Source organism: Salvelinus fontinalis, chromosome 19 (genome assembly GCF_029448725.1).
Source record: "Salvelinus fontinalis isolate EN_2023a chromosome 19, ASM2944872v1, whole genome shotgun sequence".
NCBI lineage: Eukaryota > Metazoa > Chordata > Actinopteri > Salmoniformes > Salmonidae > Salvelinus > Salvelinus fontinalis.
In genome coordinates, this window is record NC_074683.1 from 14,937,867 (window position 1) to 14,955,203 (window position 17,337).

The window sequence follows — 17,337 nt, forward strand, 5'->3', positions numbered from 1 at the left end:
GACTTTGTGAAAATTTATATTTGTGTCATTCTCAACTTTTGGCCAGGACTTTACATTTTTATTTATGTGTAACTCTGTTGTTTTTGTCGCACTGCTTTGCTCTATCTTGGCCAGGTCGCAGTTGTAAATGAGAACTTGTTCTCAACTTGCCTACCTGGTTAAATAATAATATATAGATATACTTTATTTTTATTTTTATGCATAGTGCCAAAAGTCACTTTTGAGGGAGGAGGAATAATGGTCTGGTGCTGTGTTTCTTGGTTCGGGCTAGGTCCCTTAATTCCAGTGAAGGGAAATCTTAACTCTATAGCATACAATGACATTCTAGATGATTCTGTGCTTCCAACTTTGTGGCAATAGTTTGGGGAAGGCCTTTTCCTGTATCAGCATGACAATGACCCCGGGCACAAAGCGAGGTCCATACAGAAATGGTTTGCTGAGATCGATGTGGAAGAACTTGACTGGCCTGCACAGAGCCCTAACCTCAACCACATTGAACACCTTTGGGGTGAATTGGAACACTGACTGCGAGCCAGGCCGAATCGCCCAACATCAGTGGCCGACCTCACTAATGCTCGTGGCTGAATCGAAGCAAGTCCCTGCAGCAAATGTTCCAAAATCTAGTGGAATACCTTCCCAGAAGAGTGGAGGCTGTTATAGCATCAAAGAGGGGACCAACTCCATATTAATGTCCATGTTTTTGGAATGAGATGTTCGATGAGCAGGTGATGCTTTTGGTGATGTAGTTTACATCAAAAGCATATTGCACGATCTGTTTGATTTAGAGTTCTGAATTTTGGCAAGCATGATAAGGAGTACAGAGGTAGCTCAGAATAGGTCAGTGTTCCAAATTTGTCCTGATGGTGGCACAGTTGGCCAACAGCTTGTACCTTGGCATTGCTGCCACCAAGTTTAATTATTGTTATTATTCCTCTTCTACCGTAACGCAAAATTAAAATTTGAATTCTTGTGAGATGGTGAGGCCCAGGAGGGTGCAACCTTTGATGATGGTACAGGGCCGTGGGCCACACCTTCGCACGTAATGCCATGCCAATTGTCCACATGGTGCCGCTATAACAACCGATTTAATGTGCACATTTTGCAAGGTCACGCTCTTCACACTGAGCTAGAGTAAAAAAAAAAGTGTTACAAAGGTCCCTCTCTTCACAAGGAAAAAATATGCATCAAACTAATAAAGTCCACCATTATGGATTTTCCGCAATTTATTGTTTTGTGAAAAACACTCAAAACGCTAGTCCTCTTGTACCGAATGACCAATCTGCACGAAATTTGATAAATGGCATGTATGGACCAATGTCTCCCAACGCAACATTTTCTAGGCTAAAATTTCAAACACCATTAACCAATGAACTGGGCGGGGTCTTGCAAATTTGGTGCCAATCAGTCCAGCACTCCTTGAGAAAGACATTTGAAGGAGTTAAAATCATTGCAAATTGTCTAAAAGGCATATTGCACAATTTGTTTGATTAGGAGTACTGATATTTGTCAAGTGTGGTAAGGAGTACATAATTAGCTAATCCTAGGGCGATGTGTCCAACTTGTCCTGATGGTGGCACAGTTGGCCCACAGCTTGAACCAAGGCATTGCTTCTTGCCGCTTTAATTGATATAATATTTGTAACACTGTCCTCCCCTCCAGAAGTGGGTTCTTCTCTGTTGCGCCGCCCCTCCCCGGAACTGTCCCGTCTTATCTCGGCCCACGGATCCCTCAGTAAGGGCGAGAGGAACTTCCAGTGGCCTGTCCTGGCCTTCGTCATCCAGCACCATGACCTGGAGGGAATGGAGGTGGCCATGAAGCACGCCCTGCGCAAGTCCGCCTGCAGGGTCTTCGCCATGGAGGTAACGTCCGTCAAAGAGATACTCGTACACATAAGTGGGCATTTTAGCATTTCCCATCAGAAAATATGTCAAGCTCCCTGGGAATGCTAACACTAGCTGGCCATGGAGATATGTCAATTATAGTCATACACAAGATGGTGGACAGTCACACTGCCTGAAGTGTCAAGTTCATGCTTACATTAGCATTCAACAGTTAGCAGCGTTACCTCAAATGCTAACGTGATTAGCCTCCTTTTGAGGTACCTCAGTTGTCGCTAGACGGCCTCGTTAGAAAGGACAAAAGTGTAGGCAATATCTGAGATTAGAAACTGATCTGAAAATGTATTGTTAAGGTTGCTCCCGAGTGGCACAGCGGTTTAAGGCACTGCATCTCGGTGCAAGAGGCGTCACTACACACATCCGGCCGTGTTTGGGAGTCCCATAGGGCGGCGCTCAATTGGCCCAGTGTCGTCCGGGTTTGGCCGAGGAAGGCAGTCGTTGTAAATAAGAATTTGTTAACTGACTTGCCTAGTTAAATTAAAAACAATATATATATTTATTTATTTATTTATTTATAAGGTTAGGTTAGGGGTCAGGGGGTCAACCTTTGTACATTGTTGGTTTTTGGTACTTTTATATAAAAGTAAATTAATACATTGCTTTGAAATTTAAAGGACTGTTTTCTGAAGTGAGTGAAAGCCACCATCTTACTTCTCTCCCCCTCCTCAGGCGTTCAACTGGCTGCTGTGTAACGTGATCCAGACCACCTCGCTGCACGACATCTTGTGGCACTTTGTCGCCTCCCTCACCCCGTCACCCTTTGAACCCGAGGAAGAGGAGGAGGAAGAAAACAAAGCCCCCGGGAACAAGAAAATTGTGATGGAGCAGGTGATGTTTGATTAAAATTCCAGGACCGAAGTGGTGGGGGGAGGTTAATTTTATTGCCGCCATCTTCAACAGGTCTCTTGCTAAATAGATAATCTCAATGAGACAAACCTGGATAAAAAAGGGTTTTATTTGAGGTACCAGTACAAAATATTCAGATGTTTTTTTTGTCAACTGAACTACAACCAAATGACTGGGAATAGGGCCTGATTAATTAATTTCAATTTACTTATTTCGTTATATGAACTGTAACTCATTCAAATCTTTGAAATTGTTTCATATTGCGTTTGTTTTTGTTCAGTATACATGTACTTTTGTAGTCATTGCATCCCTGTGTTTTTAGCTACTTTTCCATTATGTTTTCCTCGTACACACAGGAGAGAGACCTGGCTGTGTGTGAGCACCCGCTGTCTGACATTGTGATTGCCGGGGAGGCCGCCCACCCCCTCCCCCACACCTTCCACCGCCTCCTCCAGACCATCTCCGACCTCATGATGTCACTTCCTAGTGGCAGCTCCCTGCAGCAGATGGCCCTCAGGTACGGTGGCCCTGTTGCTCAAAGTCTACCTCCACTTTCAACTCAAACCTGCCCTCACAGAAATTATTCAACCCTATTATCCACCATACACATGGAACAGAGCATATTATCCTGTAATAAGACTAAAACTAAGGGAAGATATCTCTTAAAAGGTCAAATGCCTTTCTGTATATATATGAATAGGCCCTATAATATTCATCACCGCTTTTTTCACTTTTTAACCTCTACGGGATCGATGTCCCTATACCGAGACGGTTGATGCTAACATGCGCTAATGTGACTAGAATGACATAAGTAACAGCAAACCTTCTAGGACATAGACATATCTTATATGGGTAGAAAGCTTAAATTCCTGTTAATCTAACTGCATTGTCCAATTTACAGTAGCTATTACAGTGAAAACATACCATGCTATAGTTTGAGGAGAGTACACAACAACAACAACTTTTCACGGCAACTGGTTTGATACGTTCCCCTCTGAAGGTAAATAATGTACTTCCATTCAGTAATCTTGCTCTGATTTGTCATCCTGAGGGTCCCAAAGATTAAAGGTAGCATAGTTTTGTTTGATCAAATCTATTTTTATATTCAAAAGTAGGAATTGGGTTCTACAGTTTGATCCCCTGTGGTCTCTGGCTCCACAACCACCCCGCCCGGCCATCTAGATGTGTGAAAGTTAGGGTATAAGCTAATGATCCGTCATGTATGACATTCCTGGGAGTGTGTAAACTTAAATTCTGTATTACCGTATCATTTTTGTTTTGTTCAATTGACCAATTCGGCACATTTGGGCAGATAGAAAATATTGTGCATTATTGCAATGCTTCACTGGATCAATTGGAAAATTTGCACCCACTGCTGTCATCTAGTGGCCGAAAACTAAATTGCGCCTTGACTCCTATATTATATTATGGCCTTTCTCTTACATTTCAAAGATGATGGAACCAAAAAAATTGAAAATTCATGTTTTTCTGTTTTGTGTTATCTTTTACCAGATCTAATGTGTTATATTCTCCTACATTAATTTCATATTTCCACAAACTTCAAAGTGTTTCCTTTCAAATGGTATCAAGAATATGCATATCCTTGCTTCAGGTCCTGAGCTACAGGCAGTTAGATTTGGGTATGTCATTTTAGGCGAAAATTGGGGGGGAAAGGGTCAGATCCTTTTAATAACGTTCTTTCACTTTCCGAGCAATTTTTCAGTCCCACAAAAAACGGCAACAAAGCACCTGTGCAAAAGAAGTCATGAACTTCTCTTCCAGTGTCTGATTGAATAGGTATATGTTTGTTTAGCAGACACTCTTTTATTCAGAGTGGCCAACATGTGACACAGATATTCAGTATACATGGCCCATGCAGAAATTTAACCCACAACCCTGGTGTTGCTAGCACCATCCTCCCCTCGGGCTCCCGAGTGACGCAGCGGCGATTGGGAGTCCCATAGGGCGGCGCACAATTGGCCCAGCGTCGTCCGGGTTTGGCCGGGCGTCATTGTAAATAAGAATTTGTTCTTAACGGACTTGCCTAGTTAAATAAAAGGTTAAAAAAAAAATTATAACAAATTTCTAAAATCCTGCAACCAACTTAGCTACCACTTTACTGATCAATGTGAGCGCGTAATTCACCCTTGACCCGGAGTCTTTCCCCATCTATCTATCAGGTGTTGGAGTTTGAAGTTCAAGCAGTCTGACCACCAGTTCCTGCACCAGAGCAATGTGTTCCACCACATCAACAACATCTTGTCCAAGTCGGACGACGGCGACAGCGAGGAGAGCTTCAACATCAGTGTGCAGTCTGGCTACGAGGCCATGAGCCAAGTGAGACAGAATCCCATAGGAGATAGGGCCGTTTCCCGGGACCCGTATTATATTAAGCCTAGTACTGGGCTAATAAGGTTTATTTAAATGGCGAATCTCCATGGAGAATGGTTTTTAAACCAGGACTAGGTTCAAGCTAGATCTGGCCCATTAAGTTTTGTGGTAGCTAGCTCGACCTTACGAAGGTTGGTAGAAAAGAGACTTGTTCAGTTTGTCTCAGTTGTTGAATCTTGTTATATTCACACATGTTAAGTTTGCTGAAAATAAACAACGTTGACAGTGAGAGGACGTTTCTTTTTTTTTGCTGAGTTTGTAATGGGCCACGTGAGAATTTCTGGTAATTGAACCTATTTCTAAAGTTATTTTTGTGCATTTGATATTGCCTATAGGGCGTAAAATTGCTGGGACCATAGCTGGCAAGTGAGCTGCGTCACATATGCCTAAAAGAACGTTTAGATTGTTAAACCTTGTCTGTTATCCTATATGATTTTAAATGCATTGTATCCACTTGTGCGTCTGACATTGACATTTCTATATTGTCCAATCAAATCGTATCTATCTATATAGCTGGGAGATGTTGAACATCATTTGATCTTCCAGGAGCTGTGCCTGGTGACCTGTCTGAAGGACCTGACCAGTGTGGTGGACATCAAGACGTCCAGCCGTCCGGCCATGATCGGCAGCCTGACGGATGGCTCAACTGAGACCTTTTGGGAGTCGGGCGATGAGGACAAGAACAAGACCAAGTGCATTACCATCAGCTGCGTCAAAGGCATCAACGCCTCTTACATCACTGTGCACGTGGACAACTCCCGTGACATTGGGGTGAGTAGGGAGGAATTAAAGGGACATTTGTATTTATTTATTGCCTTGGCAGCAGCTACTCTTCCTGGGGTCCAGCAAAATTAATGCAGTTATACAATTTTAAAAACATTACAATACATTCACAACAGAATTCACAACACGTTTAGTGTGTGCGCTCAGGCCCCTACTCTACTACCACATATCTACAACACAAAATCTATGTGTAGGTGTGTGTATAGTGTGTATGTTATCATGTGTATGCACGTTTGTGTTGCTTCACAGTCCCCGCTGTTCCATAAGGTGTATTTGATCTGTTTTTTTAAATCTGATTTTACTGCTTGCATGAATTGGAATAGAGTTCCATGTAGTCATGGCTCTATGTAGTACTGTGCACCTCCCATAGTCTATTCTGGACTTAGGGACGTGCACTCCAAAATCAAATTTGTCAGATGCCACAATCTAAAATTAATGGAAAACTGTCTGTTTCATTGATATTAAAGGCGCTCTTCTCTAACTCCACAGAACAAAGTCACCTCCATGACGTTCCTGTGTGGCAAAGCCGGGGAGGACCTCTGCAGAATCAAACAGGTTTGGCCTCTTATTTCTATAGACCAGCTCCAGGCATCTGAGTGCGTGGGTTTTGTGAAGAAGGAAGGATTCTCTCTATTCCCCAGTGCATTACATTTGACCCAAACCACATGGGGCACTGGTCAAAAGCCTCTGGTTAAAAGTAGGTAACTACATGTAGCTAAGCACTATTAGTACAGGATATGGCAAACTTACAGCAACCGTGCTTCTACACCTGCATTGCTTGATGTTTGGGGTTTTAGGCTGGGTTTCTGTACAGCACTTTGAGATATCAGCTGATGTAAGAAGGGCTATATAAATACATTTGATTTGATTTGAAGCCCTTCTGTATGTTCATAAAAGCCATTTTCAGAAGAAAAACAAAGGAGAAGCAGTACTAAACATTTTGATTCACCTTGACAAGCTTCACTGACCAATCCCTTCCATCTCCCCACCTCTCTCCAGATCGACCTCGATTCGCGTCACATGGGCTGGGTGACCAGCGAGTTTCCTGGGGGAGACCACCATGTGATCAAGGTGGAGCTGAAGGGGCCCGAGAACACGCTGCGGGTGCGCCAGGTCAAGGTGCTGGGCTGGAAGGAGGGCGAGAGCATCAAGATTGCGGGGCAGATCTCGGCCAGCGTGGCCCAGCAGAAGAACTGCGAGGCCGAGACACTCCGCGTTTTCCGCCTCATCACCTCACAGGTCGGTTCACCTGTCAATCAATTGTACTATGAGCTCATAGGACCGTTCACCTGTAAATCACTCATAATATCACCTCACTGGTCGGTTGGCCAATCAGTCACTATGGGGCCAAAATGTTAATGTTTCTCTACCACTTTAGGTGTAATAGAATCGGATAGGTTCAAGCTTTACCCTTGGTGTGCATGTGTTGTGTGTGTAGGTATTTGGGAAGCTAATCTGCGGAGATGCTGAGCCCACCCCTGAAAAGGAGGAGAAGAACCTGCTGTCATCACCAGAGGGGGAGAACAAGGTCAGGGTTCATACTGTATACCAGTGTTTCCTAACCTTTTTCAACCACCCCCTATTTCACACTGTCTTTTTGCAAATAAAGACCAGAAAACAAACATATATTTCTGTTTACCTGTTATTGTTTACCTGTCATCAGGCGCCGTCAGACGCAGATCTGAAGGAACACATGGTGGGCATCATTTTCAGCCGGAGCAAGCTGACCAACCTGCAGAAACAGGTCAGTAGTCAGTGGAATACCTGGCCAATAAAGTACAATTAACTAAAATAGTACAATACAACTACAACAACACAAAATGTGATATCTGGCTACAGTAATCCTCAGAAGGCTTTGAGGGTTCAAGCCCCTGACTCTGCTTCCCCTGTCTGTTATTTTCACACTTGGAATTGACTAAATATCCCTTTATCGCCTCCCCCCCCCTTCCCCCTCCCCCCCTCCAGGTGTGCGCCCACATCGTCCAGGCCATCCGCATGGAGGCGACCCGGGTGCGCGAGGAATGGGAGCATGCCATCTCCAGCAAGGAAAACGCCAACTCGCAGCCCAGCGACGACGCCGCCTCCTCGGACACCTCCTCGGACGCCTACTGCTTCGAGCTGCTCTCCATGGTGCTGGCGCTGAGCGGCTCCAACGTAGGCCGCCAGTACCTGGCCCAGCAGTTGACACTGATGCAGGACCTGTTCTCGCTGCTGCACACGGCCTCGCCCCGTATCCAGAGACAGGTGGGGTGTACCCACATAAACACAGACTCAACACAGCAATAGTTATTTATATTAAGTTGAAGTCGGAAGTTTACATACACCTTAGCCAAATACATTTAAAAAATACATTCACAATTCCTGACATTTAATCCAAATAAAAATTCCCTGTTTTAGGTCAGTTAGGATCACCACTTTATTTTAAGAATGTGAAATGTCAGAAAAATAGTAGAGAGAATGATTTATTTCAGCTTGTATTTCTTTCATCACATTCCCAGTGGGTCAGAAGTTTACATACACTCAATTAGTATTTGGTAGCGTTGCCTTTAAATTGTTTTAACTTGGGTCAAACGTTTCGGGTAGCCTTCCACAAGCTTCCCACAATAAGCTGGGTGAATTTTGGCCCATTCCTCCTGACAGAGCTGGTGTAACTGAGTCAGGTTTGTAGGCCTCCTTGCTCACACACGCTTTTTCAGTTCTGCCCACAAATTTTCAATAGGGTTGAGGTCAGGGCTTTGATGGCCACTCCAATACCTTGACTTTGTTGTCCTTTAGCCATTTTGCCACAACTTTGGAAGTAAGCTTGGGGTCATTGTCCATTTGGAAGACCCATTTGCAATCATGCTTTAACATCCTGACTGATGTCTTGAGATGTTGCTTCAATATATCCACATAATTTTCCTACCTCATGATGCCATTTATTTTGTGAAATGCACCCGTCTCTCCTGCAGCAAAGCACAACATGCTGCTGCCACCCCTGTGCTTCACGGTTGGGATGGTGTTCTTCGGCTTGCGAGCATCCCTCTTTTTCCTCCAAACATGACGATGGTCATTATGGCCAAACAGTTCTATTTTTGTTTCATCAGATGTTGAAGGAATTTCATTCCTATATGTTCATCAACCAATTCAATTAAAACACTCTGCCCATTCATAAGAATTTGTAAGATACTTATTTGCAAAAAATGGACAGAAACCAGTCTCAAAATCAATCAATCAATAGCGTTTATTCTCGAGAGTACTGATCATAGTACAATTTACATCAGGCTATATATTAAAAATGACGTCATAGGTTTTAAAATGTCCTTCCTCCTCTCGGATACAATAGCAATATAGTTCACAAGCCTTCCCACATTGTCTGCCACCTGTTAAACAATCTACTACTAGCCCAAGGTCTCTCCCCTCCCTGGGTAGAGGCAAAATGTCCTGTAAGGAACACAGCATTACAGCCGGTCTGACGATAGCTCCATTCATTTCTAACAAGGAACAGAAAGTCCTTGTTCTAATTCTTGACTAAAACTACACACATTATATTCAGTATTATGATTATAATAAGATTCATACATCCATACAGTAACATAGTAGTATTCTGTTTAGTTATAGTTCTAAGTTAAATGTATACATAATTCAGTCATTATTCATAAAAATCCCATAACATCAGACCAGAGGACATTTCTCCAAATAGTACAGTCTTTGCAGTTGCATACGGTTTTATGGAGGTTTTGGAGCAGTGGCTTCTTCTTTGCTGAGCGGCCTTTCAGGTTATGTCGACTCGTTTTACTGTGGATATAGATACTTCTGTACTTGTTTCCTCCTGCATCTTCACAAGGTTCTTTGCTGCTGTTCTTGGATTGATTTGCACTTTTAGCACCGAAGTACGTTAATCTCTAGGAGACAGAACGTGGTGTTTATACTTGCGTACTATTGTTTGTACAGATGAACGTGGTACCTTCAGGAGTTTGGAAATTGCGCCCAAGGATGAACCAGACTTGTGGAGGTCTACAATTTTTGGGCTGATTTCTTTTGATTTTCCCATGATGTCAAGCAAAGAGGCACTGAGTTTGAAGGTAGGCCTTGAAATACATCCACAGGTACACCTCCAATTGACTCAAATTGTCAATTAGCCAATCATAAGCTTCTAAAGCCATGACATAATTTTCTGGAATTTTCCAAGCTGTTTAAAGGCACAGTCAACTTAGCGTATGTAAACTTCTGACCCTCTGGAATTGTGATACAGTGAAATCTGTCTGAAAAAAATTGTTAGAAAAATGACTTGTGTCATGCACAAAGTAGATGTCCTTTCTGACTTGCCAAAACTATAGTTTGTTAACAAGAAATGTGTGTAGTGGTTGAAAAACGAGTTTTAATGACTCCAAACTAATTTTATGTAAATTCCGACTTCAACTGTACATAATGTTATATTATACACGGGCACACCGACTCAATAAAGTACCATGGGGTGCTGGTCCAGTCTGATTTCCTGCCTCATGACAATCTTAAAGAGAAGCTGAACTCAAAAACCATCTTCTAATAATAATATATGCCACTTAGTAGACACTTTTATCCAAAGCGACTTAGTCATGCTTGCAGACATTATACGTATGGGTGGTCCTGTGAATTGAACCCACATGGTGTTGCAAGCGCCATGCTCAACCAACTGAGCTACAAAGGACTTACCTGGTTGAAAACGGACTATATGGAATCAGTATTAGTCTTAAACAATTGTACTAGTTGCAAAAGTGGAAGAACTTTGGTCACAAAGTCAGTATCTTCCAAAACTGAGGTTTGCGTGATTTAAACAATCTAAGGTACATAATTTTTTTCTTGGTTTGAGATTTGAATCTTGCTCACGTCTGGCAGCACCCGAACAACCAACCTACATTCCGCCCCTTTTTCTTTACAGACAGCAGAGCTAACCAATTGAAGCACAGCGTCTCGGGACTAGTTTGATGAGACTTATTCGTTATAAAAGGCTTGGGTTTTTCCCAACTCAAACATCCTCACATTTGTGAGAGAACTTTAGCGTCACAAACACAACTGTCATCAAAGATAGGGAAATGCTCAGAGCTTGGGATTCTTGACCAATCACGTTCATGTTGTCATTCGGTTGCTAAGTCATTCGTCATGCGTGCGGTGGCTGTTTGGATATTTCAAGTAAAGTGGAGCACATATTTTACATTTACATTTTACTCATATAGCAGATGCCCTTATGCAGAGCGACTTACGGTTGTGAGTGCATACATTTTCATACTTTTTTCATACTAGTCCCCCATGGGAATCGAACCCACAATCCTGGTGTTGCAAGCTCCGTGCTCTACCAACTGAGCTACACGGGTCACAGAACAGTACACTATTAGCAAAAATGACACACTTCAAACTGTTGCTTCAGTCATGGCTTCTAGTGTTTTCTTTATTTTTAACAAGGCTAAATCAGTGAGTTCAGCCCCACTTTAACATCAGTAAAGCCAAAGTGAGTCTCTGCATGATGTATATCACTCCAGCCGTTTAATAACATTGACTACATGGCTATCCTTTCTCACCCTTCACCTGTCCCGTCGTTCCCAGGTGACCTCTCTCCTCCGTCGTGTCCTCCCAGAGGTGACACCCGTGCGCCTGGCCAGCATCATCGGCATCAAGGCCCTGCCGCCTGCCGATATCAGTGACATCATCCACTCGACCGAGAAGGGTGACTGGAACAAGCTTGGCATCTTGGATATGTTCCTGGGCTGCATCGCCAAGGCACTCACCGTGCAACTCAAGGCCAAGGGAACCTCCATTGCTGGCACGGCGGGCATGGCGGCAGGCAAGGGCATCACTACTGTCACGCTGCCCTTGATCTTCAACTCCAGGTGAGACAACAACTTTGATTTACCTTCATTAGGCACGATAATTTAAGAAAATGGTCCAAAAACTAGTGAACTTATGACTATGTGGACTTGTCCAATAAGAAAAGCTTGCTTTTGTTTTCCTTTGCAAAACGTGAGATGACCCATGTCATCGCACAAAAACGATTCATGACTTCGTCTGCAAACATTTTGAGATATTCTCCAACCAATTGTCATTTGTGGTGGTTTGTATATTGACTATCAGATGTGATTTCTCCTGATTGAACAGGAATCTTCAATATAATCTCATTCAAATGTATTTATAAAGCCCTTTATACATTTTACTGACATTCTCTTGTATTCATACATTTCTGGGATTTACCTAACTCCCCGAAACCAATATACAGTACTTATTGTTTTGCTATTCCTATCCCTGTAGTGTTGTGTCCCATAATGAACACATTGGTCGAACACTGCCTCTCTCCATGTGCAGCTACATTCGCCGGGGGGAGAGCCACTGGTGGATGAAGGGATCCACTCCCCCTCAGATCGCTGAGATCATCATCAAGCTGGTCAAAGACATGGCTGCCGGACACCTGTCGGACGCCTGGTCTCGGGTGACGAAGAACGCCATCGCTGAGACCATCATGGCTCTCACCAAGATGGAAGAGGAGCATCGCTCGCCAGTCCGTTGCATCGCCACCACCCGGGTACAGCTGTTCTCATATTACACGACCATATTGTGTGTGTGTTTAGCAGACCGGGGTTCAAATGCTGTTTCATTACTTTCACATGTCACGGTATTCAGATACATTTTTGGAAAATACAAGTAGTTAAATAACAACTAATGAAAATACATGTATTTGAACCCAGGTCTGGGTAGTGTGTGACGGATGTTTGTATGTGCACATGCACGTGTGTTAGGTTAGTGCATGTGTTTGAGTACATTTTTAACCTCTCTGTCCTTTCTCTCTGTACTGTAGTTGTGGCTTGCTCTGGCCTCTTTGTGTGTGCTGGACCAGGATCATGTGGACAGACTGTCCTCAGGCCGCTGGATGGGCAAAGACGGACAGCAGAAACAGATGGTAACTTATTAGCCTCATAGAACACGTGCATTTTGGCAAAGCAATATAGACTCAAGACTCTTTTTTTTCTGAATTGTAATCTGTTGAGATCGTGCATAAATGAATGGATTTGATTTATAGCACTCCAAATCGCATTCCTTACAAATGCAACACTTTTACATTTAGCTGTACACATTTTACAGTTCTGGGTGGATGAAATGAGGGAAAGTTGTCTCTAGGTGTTCAGGTCGTAACCGTAAAGTCTCGTTGTGCTCCCGTCCACAGCCCATGTGCGATAACCATGACGACGGCGAGACAGCAGCCATCATCCTGTGTAACATGTGTGGCAACCTGTGTACCGACTGTGACCGCTTCCTCCACCTGCACCGACGCACTCGCTCCCATCAGAGACAGGTCAGTAGTACCCACATTCACCTGTAGGGGGCACTCTGCCCCCAGTCATATAGCTAGACTGGGAGCCTGTCGAAGTGTCAATGCTTCTTTCCACCTTGGTACCACGTGCAATAATGTGTATACCAGGGTTTCCATTAGGACAATTTGCCTCCGGACAACGTGACCTGCAAGATTGAAATTTACGAGACATTTGAGAAATTTACCAGACATCCGTATTCATTGGGTGCGTAACCCATTATAGGGTATACTCACGGTGCTTAGAATGGAGAAATGACATTTTGATTATGGTAATTCATTTTAACAGAATAGAAATGAGCCTGTAAAGTTGTAATAAAGTAGAACGATGTTCTTATACCAACATGGACCAACATGAAAGGTGTTATTGTCTTCATCACTACTATATATGCGCCAAATACAGCGAATACAGTGAAATGCTTACTTACGAGCCTCTAACCAACAATACAGTTGTTGACTTCTGTAACCGTGAAAGCCTTGGTTTCATGCATGTTAACATTAGTAGCCCTCCTCCCTTTGTTTGTTTTATTCACTGTTTTAGCACGCTCTGCCAACCCGAATGTCCTAGCCGTGTCTGAATCCCGGCTTAGGAAAGCCAACAAAAATCCTGAAATTTCCATCCCTAACTATAACATTTTCCGACAAGATGGAACTGTCAAAGGGGGCGGAGATTCAATCTAGAGCAGAGAGAGCCTGCAGAGTTCTGTCATACTATCCAGATCTGTTCCCAAACCATTTCAGCTTATACTTCTAAAAATTCACCTTTTCAGGTAACAAGTCTCTCACTGTTGCCACTTGTTATAGACCCCCGTCAGCCCCCAGCTGTGCTCTGGACACAATATGTGAATTGATTAACCCCCATCTATCTTCAGAGCTCGTACTGTTAGGTGACCTAAACTGTGACATGCTTAACACCCCGTCAGTCTAAGCTAGATGTCCTCAATCTCACACAAATTATCAAGGAACCTACCAGGTACAACCCCAAATCCGTAAACACGGGCACCCTCATAGATATCATCCTGACCAACTTGCCCTCTAAATACACCTCTGCTGTCTTCAACCAGGATCTCAGCGATCACTGCCCATTGCCTGGGTCCGTAACGGGTCTGCGGTCAAACGACCACCCCTCATCACTGTCAAACGCTCCCTAAAACACTTCAGCGAGCAGGCCTTTCTAATCGACCTGGCCCGGGTATCCTGGAATGATATTGACCTCATTCCGTCACTAGAGGATGCCTGGTTATTCTTTAAAAGTGCTTTCCATCTTAAATAAGCATGCCCCATTAAAAAAAACAGATGTAACCATGAACAGATATAGCCCTTGGTTCACTCCAGACCTGATTGCCCTTGACCAGCACTATCGAATAGCCCCCGCGATGTGCAACTTTTCAGGGAAGTTCGGGAACCAATATACACAGGCAGTTAAGGAAAGCTAAGGCTAGCTTTTTCAAATGGAAATTTGCGTCCTGTAGCACTAACTCCAAAAGGTTCTGGGATACTGTAAAGTCCATGGAGAATAAGAGCACCTCTTCCCAGCTTCCCACTGCACTGAGGCTAGGAAACACTGTCACCACCGATAAATCCACGATGAGAATTTCAATAAGCATTTTTCTACAGCTGGCCATGCTTCCACCTGGCCACCCCTACCCCGGTCAACAGCCCTGCACCCCCCACAGCAACTTGCCCCCCATTTCTCCTTCACCCAAATCCAGATAGCTGATGTTCTGAAAGAGCTGCAAAATCTGGACCCCTACAAATCAGCCAGGCTAGACAATCTGGACCCTCTCTTTCTAAAATTATCCGCCGCAATTGTTGCAACTCCTACTACTAGCCTGTTCAGCCTCTTTCGTATCGTCTGAGATCCCCAAAGTTTGGAAAGCTGCCACGGTCATCCCCCTCTTCAAAGGGGGAGACACTCTAGACCTGTTACAGACCTATATCTATCCTACCCTGCCTTTCTATGGTCTTCGAATGCCAAGTTAACAAACAGATCACCGACCATTTCGAATCCCACCGTACCTTCTCCGCTATGCAATCTGGTTTCCGAGCCGGTCATGGGTGCACTTCAGCCACGATCAAGGTCCTAAACGACATCGATAAAAGACAATACTGTGTAGCCGTATTCATCGACCTGGTCAAGGCTTTCGACTCTGTCAGTCACCACATTCTTATCTGCAGACTCAACAGCCTTGGTTTCTGCAAGTAAAACTGCCTACATTTGTTTTCTGCCCCAAGAATGCTTTATTTATTTATATTTTTTATAAATGGTGCACCTTGTGTAACGGATGTGAAATGGCTAGCTAGTTAGCGGGTACGCGCTAATAACGTTTCAATCAGTTACGTCACTTGCTCTGAAACTTAGAAGTAGTGGTTCCCCTTGCTCTGCCAGGGCCGTGGCCTTTGTGGAGTGATCGGTAACGATGCTTCGTGGGCGACCGTTGTTGATGTGTGCAGAGGGTCCCTGGTTCGCTCCTGTGTCGGTGCGAGGGGACGGTCTAAAGTTATACTGTTACTTTTTCTCTCCAGGTGTTTAAGGAGGAGGAGGAGGCAATCAAGGTGGACCTCCACGAGGGCTGTGGGAGAACAAAGCTCTTCTGGCTCATGGCTCTGGCCGACTCCAAGACCATGAAGGCCATGGTGGAGTTCAGGGAGCACACGGGTAACAGAACCTATCCAGACCCTTTTCTGACCCTGTCAAGAAACAACCCCTAGCTAGCCATTACCCCCTAGACACTTGTGTAGATCTGAGAGGGACTGGATAGATGTAATCAAGAAACGACCCCTAGCTAGCCATTACCCCCTAGACACTTGTGTAGATCTGAGAGGGACTGGATAGATGTAATCAAGAAACGACCCCTAGCTAGCCATTACCCCCTAGACACTTGTGTAGATCTGAGAGGGACTGGATAGATGTAATCAAGAAACAACTCCTAGCTAGCCATTACCCCCTAGACACTTGTGTAGATCTGAGAGGGACTGGATAGATGTAATCAAGAAACAACCCCTAGCTAGCCATTACCCCCTAGACACTTGTGTAGATCTGAGAGGGACTGGATAGATGTAATCAAGAAATGACCCCTAGCTAGCCATTACCCCCTAGACACTTGTGTAGATCTGAGAGGGACAGATGTAAGCAATATGATGACATTTAGAAGTTAAAGTGGAGCTACTACTTTATTGTTGTTACCTTTCAAATTTTTTACAATCATAAGACGTCACACACTGTCATGACTGAACATCTGCCGTGTGATTTTTATGGTGATGTATTTCCTTCTCTAGCCTTCTCTCGTGCATAGCTAATGCTCTGCCTCTGTGTGCAGGGAATCCAGCCTCCTGCAGCTCAGACGCCTGCAGGTTCTGTGGCACCAGGAACGGCACCGAGCTCTCGGCTGTGGGCAGTGTCTGCTCTGACCCAGACTGCCAGGTACCAACCACTCACAACATAGTCATAATGATTATAGTAACAGATTGGATCTATATAGCTAGCCCTTTTCAGTGTTCAACACTTAGGTCATACAGTTACATTTGTGGCCTGCTGGAGGTCATTTTGCAGGGCTCTGGCAGTGCTACTCCTTGCACAAAGGCGGAGGTAGCAGTCCTGCTGCTGGGTTGTTGCCCTCCTACGGCCTCCTCCACGTCTCCTGATGTACTGGCCTGTCTCCTGGTAGCGCCTCCATGCTCTGGAGACTACGCTGACAGACACAGCAAACCTTCTTGCCACAGCTCGCATTGATGTGCCATCCTGGATGAGCTGCACTACCTGAGCCACTTGTGTGGGTTGTAGACTCCGTCTCATGCTACCACTAGAGTGAGAGCACCGCCAGCATTCAAAAGTGACCAAAACATCAGCCAGGAAGCATAGGAACTGAGAAGTGGTCTGTGGTCACCACCTGCAGAATCACTCCTTTATTGGGGGTGTCTTGCTAATTGCCTATAATTTCCACCTTTTGTCTATTCCATTTGCACAACAGCATGTGCAATTTATTGTCAATCAGTGTTGCTTCCTAAGTGGACTGTTTGATTTCACAGAAGTGTGATTGACTTGGAGTTACATTGTGTTGTTTTGGTGTTCCCTTTATTTTTTTGAGCAGTGTATTTTTTGTT

The 17,337-nt window shown here is 44.2% G+C and overlaps 1 protein-coding gene across 20 annotated transcripts in view; it reads left to right on the top strand.

Moving 5' to 3' along the window:
* Positions 1-17,337, top strand: part of mycbp2 (MYC binding protein 2) — a 211,337-nt gene that overhangs the window by 169,223 nt on the left and 24,777 nt on the right. For 17 of the 20 annotated variants that reach the window (XM_055870888.1, XM_055870878.1, XM_055870882.1 and 14 more), the window contains 16 exons: positions 1,660-1,859; positions 2,568-2,726; positions 3,101-3,261; positions 4,925-5,081; positions 5,682-5,906; positions 6,408-6,473; positions 6,918-7,157; positions 7,357-7,446; positions 7,582-7,662; positions 7,884-8,162; positions 11,481-11,764; positions 12,234-12,450; positions 12,724-12,825; positions 13,090-13,218; positions 15,760-15,892; positions 16,554-16,657. In XM_055870888.1, the coding sequence (XP_055726863.1) occupies positions 1,660-1,859; positions 2,568-2,726; positions 3,101-3,261; positions 4,925-5,081; positions 5,682-5,906; positions 6,408-6,473; positions 6,918-7,157; positions 7,357-7,446; positions 7,582-7,662; positions 7,884-8,162; positions 11,481-11,764; positions 12,234-12,450; positions 12,724-12,825; positions 13,090-13,218; positions 15,760-15,892; positions 16,554-16,657 (2,627 nt within the window). The remainder of the gene's footprint in view (positions 1-1,659; positions 1,860-2,567; positions 2,727-3,100; positions 3,262-4,924; positions 5,082-5,681; positions 5,907-6,407; positions 6,474-6,917; positions 7,158-7,356; positions 7,447-7,581; positions 7,663-7,883; positions 8,163-11,480; positions 11,765-12,233; positions 12,451-12,723; positions 12,826-13,089; positions 13,219-15,759; positions 15,893-16,553; positions 16,658-17,337) is intronic. The other 3 variants (XM_055870879.1, XM_055870883.1, XM_055870881.1) reach the window with 2 other exon arrangements.